The following is a 6,628-nucleotide window of genomic DNA, read 5'->3' as shown; positions in this document are numbered from 1 at the left end:
CTACGCTACAGTAGTTAACGTGATAAGAGTTTCAGCATTCACAGTCCGTTCGGGCCGAGACTCGAGCTGTTTTTTATTTAATGCCGTCCACATTTACGTCTGCAGGTGGATGAATTTCACTGGAGTTTATCCAACAGGACAAAAAATAACCCTGTGTTCGCCCACTGCATCTATTAATGTGTACATGAGCAAGTCATTTAGTCACAGACAGCCAAAGTAGTTTCCAGAAGTGTACAAACATGAATAAGAAACAAGATTTCCTGAACAAAAACTCATGTGGGTTTGAGAAACCTTTCTGAGTATAATGAAAGGTTAATAACATGTGATTGTGCCGAGATAACTATGTGGCAGTGTGGCTGCGTACTAAAGTGTTATCAAGATCAAAGATCTGTTATCAGGGTTGCCATTCTTTGTAATCATACATTTCAAGGACAAATTATTTCTAAATTATGGGCCAATAATTCAGTACATATACCAGTCTAACCCAGGACAATACTTTATAAAGACTTCAATGGTTGACCTTATTAGATGGCAGTGGGTATTTAATGTCAGGCACCACTCAGGAACAGGGGTAAAAAAAAAAAACCTTTTATTCCATCAGGATGAAACTTTTATTAAATTAAGAAATAAATAGGAGATAAATAAGAATAAATATGCACTCATTTGCATATTCTTTTTAGATCCAACAAATAAAGTCAGAACTTTTTTCTTGCTTTCTATCAATAACTACATAGCTGGTAATGGTCAGAGGGTTTTGTCAGATTTATTAGTGTTGAAAAACATAAAATGTCTCATAAAATAAAAGCTAATTAAAAAAAAGCCTCTGACCATTACCCGCTATTTCTTCAAGGAATCGGTATTTAAAATTCTGTAGCTGTATCAATTAAAAAACATATCTTGCAGGCCGGATTATATTATATTTTTGGACATCATGTCGCGGGCCGGAGGGAGTGGGATCAAGGGCCGGAACAGGCCCGCGGGCCGGCGGTTTGACATCCCTGCCTTAGGGTCTCAACTTTGTTCTCGAATTCCTTAAAGAAACTTGAGCTGACTTCTGCCGGTGTTAAAATGATGCACTGGTGAGCGTTCAGTGCTGCTCTGAATAGCAGAAAATTGGGAGAAAAAGTCTTCTATCAATGTACTGAAATGAGAAGATTGGTCAAACAATGGTGGGAATACCCGGAGGGATCGTAGGTACAATGCCTGGTTCACTTAAATTATCATCACTATAAAATATGGCTTGATTAGTTCAAATACACATCCTATTATGCACTCTTCCCCAAGAGAGAATCTCCATCCTGATAGCATCACATTATAATCTCAACGCTTTCCTGTGGCTTCTCGCTTATGAAGATAGCGGTTTTCTTTAGCCGAAGGCACCACATACAGACAGACAGTCATCTTTTTCACTTTCCTCATCACTATATATATATTACTCTAACACTAGCTGTAGCCACAATCAGTTTTCATTATTCTTTGTCATTGGTTAACTTACTGTTTAAAGAATAAATGCATCCCTACAAACTGCTGCACGATAATGGTAAAAACATCTTATTGCGATTATTTTGACAGATTTTGCGATCGCGATATGAATTGTGATTAGTGTGGGAATTATCATTTTTGCATCACAAATTAAGTTTTCACTGAAAAAACAAATAAAATCCTGATAATGTGAGATTGTTGGCAGTCTTTACTAAACAAACATGTTCTCTTAAATCTAAAGAAAACGAGATTTGTAGGCCGGGCTATCTCTTATATTAATTATCATTATATAATGTGGTTTTGTCACACAAAACATTCATCAATAAACTACTTCTGTAATTTGTTTACATACTTTACATATTCACAAATTCAATGAAACGGCAAAGGCATATTGAAAGTAAAGATATTATAAAAATGATATATTTACAAGCTTTGGGAACAGCCTAATGCAGAGATCCACCGACTGCCTGAGGAGAAGGAGAGACGCCGACACTGCTGCCAGAAGAGTCGTTGAATCTTTTATATCTTTGAATATATCTCTCACCTTTTCCCTGATGGTCTGAATTAGTCGCTAGATGCTACACAGAAACAAAGTCAGTCTGAAAAGTCTCTAAATGTAGCGTGAAAGTCATGAAGTTGGTCTCTATAATTAATTTTGTGCAGAGGTCACGTAGTGTAGAGTTTGGGTCAGTGCGACCTCACAAATTTGAACACTGAACAATTAGAAAACATAAAAAGAATTTGGTTTGTAATAACTACAATTGTCCCAGTCGCTGTATCTTTCCCCAGGACAACAGGAAATTATTAATTTCAAGCGCCGAGACAGAGCTCTAATCGGTGTTGAGGTTGACACTGAAATTTAAATCTTTGTTTGCTTCTTTCTGGACCGGGTCAATAAAATACTTGGCCCTTACCGGAACTGGGGGGCTCCAAGGCTTCCTGCTCCACATCCATCTGGTGGTAGTGGCGGATGCAGGCGCGACTATCTATCTGGTAGAGCAGGGCAGGGCACAGGTAGGTGAACTGGGTGGGGGAGATGAGCGAATCGGGATTCAAGCCGTAGTAGGTGAGGAGCTGCGTCAGGTTCAAACACTGGAAGGAGAAGGTGCAGTGTGAGGGTAAGAAACCACTGACCGTGTAGTCAGCGCATCCTTAAAATATCAAAAACTCAGCCCTGTAAACTTGTTTTTAATGTGAAAACATAACTCACTTGTAACAGACATATTCTCAACTACTTTAACTCTAGCTGCTGTTCTCCATTAAGGAAACAAACCAAAAAGTACCTACAGCTTTAACCCTAAAGAACACTTTTTTGTAAAGTTATCACTTGTACAGTTTTAGATCGTTTTTTTTACACTTACAACTCTGATTAATAAACCAAGCTGCTTCTTAAGCAAAGTTGAAGATTTTCTGGTGTTACGGTTGTAAGAACAACAAAATCCCTTTAAGGGATTTGTCAGAGTGCGTTAGGAAACACTTCAAATCTTCATTAATGACCACTGCTGTAGTAGCGGTAGTAGTAGTAACAAGAAAAGACTCAACATTTCTATCCCAAAATTCTGTGTATGCAAACAGTTAGCATGACAAAGAAAACACCGCAGTGTGAAATCTTGGAAGGTGGCCAAGATATTGTCAAGCATCATCAGCAGAACACTTGCTGCTTCATTTTACCTTTTATATTATGTTTCAGATGTTTTACTGATATCAGGTAACTGTTGAATTTGTTCATATTGAGGTTTCTTTAAACTAATCGTACCTCCTCATGCTGATGAGACAACCCTGCCGGATGGCCAGGCTGCCGGGGGGCTGGCAAAGTGGGGTTGGGAGGGGCTCCTGGTGCTTCTCGCTTATCTTTATGAGAATGGCTGTGACCGTGACCGTGGTCGTGGTCGTGACTGTGTTCAGACTGATGGTCGTGGTCATCAGACAGAGGTGTGAGATGAGAAGTGGTTCTGTTTCGCCCTCTCGGTCCTCTGTCTTTAGCGGGCTTTCTTGTCTTCTTAGGCCGGCTTTCTGTGGTTGCGGGAGAAGACTTTGGCTCCTGAGGAACTTGGGTTGGCTCCGACTGGGGAGAGGGCTGCTGTCCCTGGTTGATGGGAGGCACGTCTGTCTGCACTTCATGGACATGGTCGTGGTCGTGACCACTGTGATCGTGATGTTCGTGATCACCGTGAGGTTGAGCAGAAAGCTCCTTGTTGTCAGAGTGCACCTGTACCTGCTCAGGTTTGTGCTCTTTGTCATGTGCGTGATCGTGATCGTGGTCGTGATCGTGATCGTGTGTGTCCTGCACATGTCCATCAGAATGTTTATGGTCACTATCCTCTACCTGGGCGTGATCATGATTATGCCCTGCATCATGCCCATGATCGTGGGCGGGATCATGTTTATGGTCATGTCCTGTAGATGCACCAGTAGCTGGACTGGCAGCAGTAGTCTGGTGGCTGCACCGTGTGGGAACCTGTTCTGTGTGTGGATGGTGGGAGCCGGGCTTGTGGTGTGGATGACCATGCCCATGCCTGTGACCATGGCTGTGGTCTTCACTGGTGGCTGAATGGGAGTGAAGACCTTCCTGCATGTCAAGCAGGTCAAGATGAGCTACGTGGTCATGGCCCAGATCCTCATGATCCACACTTACCACCTTCACTTCACCCAGACCCAAGCTGAACAGCAGACTCTGAAATCCCTGGAAATCTAGCCGGCCTTTCTGGCCGTAGCGCCTGAACAGCTCCTGGATGTAGAAGCGCTGCTCCTCCTCTAGAGAGTGCCCTTGAGGACTCTTGGACTCCGGGGCCGGACTGGCTCCTTTCACGTATGGAGCCTCAGAAATCTGCAGGTCACTGTGGGTGTGGTTGTGGTCAGCATGGTGATGTCCGCCGTGCTGATGGCTGTGCCCTTCTCCATGGCAGTGGTTGCACTGGTTGAAGAGGAAGGTGAACACACACAGGAAACAGAACTTGGTGTGCACGTGGACTCGCATTGTCCCCTTACTTCTTGTCCCCTGCCAAAACAAGAAAGTAACAGTAATCAGAAATGTAGTGACATCAATCTTGGTGGGAATGAATATGGATCCTTTGATCAACTGTGCATCAATTGTAAGCAGCAAATATTAGAATATATTTAAAATTATTCATTCATTGGTTATAAAATTACTGTTAGACAGAAAAACAATTACGAAAACAGCTCAAGCAACCAAGTAAACATCATTCTGACTGTTTTTACTGGCGAGTTCACGTTCCTGACACTTTCAAAACCTTTTGGAGAATTACTGTTTTTGGTTTTTTGTCTCTATTTGGGTTAGTTTTGTGTCAGAGGTATATGTAATATAGTCTTGATGCCTCTTTTATAAATCAAATGTTTGTATGTCCTTAGTGTCACAGTCACATTATGAGAAGCTGCAACTTAATATATCTCCATTTCTCAATATCTCCTAAACCAGTTTCTTCGTAATAATGTTTGTCAGGTAAAATTTCAGTTTTATCATCAGATTATATAAAATGCTCTGCTGTCTGGAATATCAGCTGACTGAGAGGTGGCCTGAAACATCACAATATTCATAATTTTCTGATACTGATATATATGTCAATGAACAAAATGTTTGCAAACATCACATAAAATAATTAAAATGATGTTTACTGCAAGGAATTATGTTCCAAAACTGATTTAGTTAGTTTTTTAATGACTATTTGCTTGGAATTATTACTTTGGATCGTAGACGTTTGCAACATAACAACACAAAAATTAAATCACCTCAATGAGATTCGACTTCGAGTCAAGAAACAGTAATACTGAATTATAAACGTGCCCAAAGTTAAAATAAACAAGGCACAATTTCTGAATGAAACTGTATATTCTCACACTTTTATTTACTTTATTTTAATTCATTATTTATGGTAAACTCACAACTATAAGAGTAGTTTAAACAAGGACAAAAAGATTGTGAACAGGAACTACTGATATCCGATGAATCAACCCTGCTGTCATTAAATCAATGATCAATATTGGCCTTAAAGGTGAAGTGTGTAACATTTACGACGATCTATCGGCAGAAATGGAATATAAAATTCACAGGTATGTTTTTAATCGCGTATAATCACCTGAATAGAGGAACTGTTATGTGTCTGTTACCTAAGAGTTATGTACAGACGCCACAGGTCTCCTTCCAGTCCAACATGTTGAACCGCCATGTGTCTACAGTAGCCCAGAAAGGACAAACCAAACACTGGTTCTGGGGGCGCTTGTGTTTTTTTTTTTGCACATTTCGTGACCAATGTAGCTTCTCCTTTTGTGGAGGGTGATGCGAGGAAGTTGCGTTCTGCAACTACTTGCTAAATCCTACACACTGGTCCTGTAAAAAACCGCAATCACAGCTTTTCGATGATGCAAAGGCGCACTGACTTCTTGTGTAACAGCATCCGTATGAGTTCACAAGTAATTATTAAAAAACAAAAAGATTTAGGTTAATAAGCCTGAAAGTGATAAATTCTACAGCTTAGAATAACAGATTTAATAACTGAATCAAGGAGCCTTCAGGAGCACAATAAACTCTCTACTGAGGATTGTGTAACAAATTGCGTGTCCTCCCCTCGCCCCACTCTAAAAAGCCTAAAGCAGCATATCATTAGCAATATCATTCCAGTCAAATGATCCTCATAAGGTCTCTTGTGAAGCCTGTGGGTGGTTGATGTGTGAGGGGTGGGGGTGGGGGTGGGGAGATGAGTAAAGAGAGGTCAGATGAGGAATACTGGAGAACGGTAAGATGGCACACAGCAGAGACCAGTCACACACACACACACACATTAACACACACACATTAACACACAGGCCTTTGGCAGTCAGCTTGTTAGCAAAGTTTGTACTAGATTTACAGCATGCACATCATGAGGGAATAGATTTGTGTTGTGCCGACCACAGATAATGGTCTAAATGTTAAAAACAAAAGAGAGTTACAGATCCTCCGCACAGTAATAACAGACACTGTAGGCTTGTGGGTGCAACAACAACACAAAACTACATTGATTTCTTTCTGGATACACACAAGAAGCAAGAAATTGCAAAACACAAACTTAGGAGAAGATAAAAATGGATCAAAGATCACTTAAATGAAATCACACAAGAGCCTCATTTTAAAACAGAACGTACTGGTGAT

The 6,628-nt window shown here is 40.7% G+C and overlaps 1 protein-coding gene across 3 annotated transcripts in view; it reads right to left on the bottom strand.

The window, feature by feature from the left end:
- Nucleotides 1–6,628, bottom strand: part of slc39a10 (solute carrier family 39 member 10) — a gene marked incomplete at its 3' end in the record, with an annotated part of 21,905 nt that overhangs the window by 8,146 nt on the left and 7,131 nt on the right. For all 3 annotated transcript variants that reach the window (XM_035677234.1, XM_035677235.1, XM_035677236.1), the window contains 2 exon segments: nt 2,397–2,574; nt 3,239–4,480. In XM_035677234.1, the coding sequence (XP_035533127.1) occupies nt 2,397–2,574; nt 3,239–4,480 (1,420 nt within the window).

The sequence above is a fragment of the Morone saxatilis genome, unplaced genomic scaffold (assembly GCF_004916995.1).
Source record: "Morone saxatilis isolate NCDOM2014 unplaced genomic scaffold, NCSU_SB_2.0 Contig5, whole genome shotgun sequence".
Lineage (NCBI taxonomy): Eukaryota > Metazoa > Chordata > Actinopteri > Moronidae > Morone > Morone saxatilis.
Note: the sequence above shows the minus strand (reverse complement) of the source record. Positions and strands in the feature narration are given on the sequence as shown.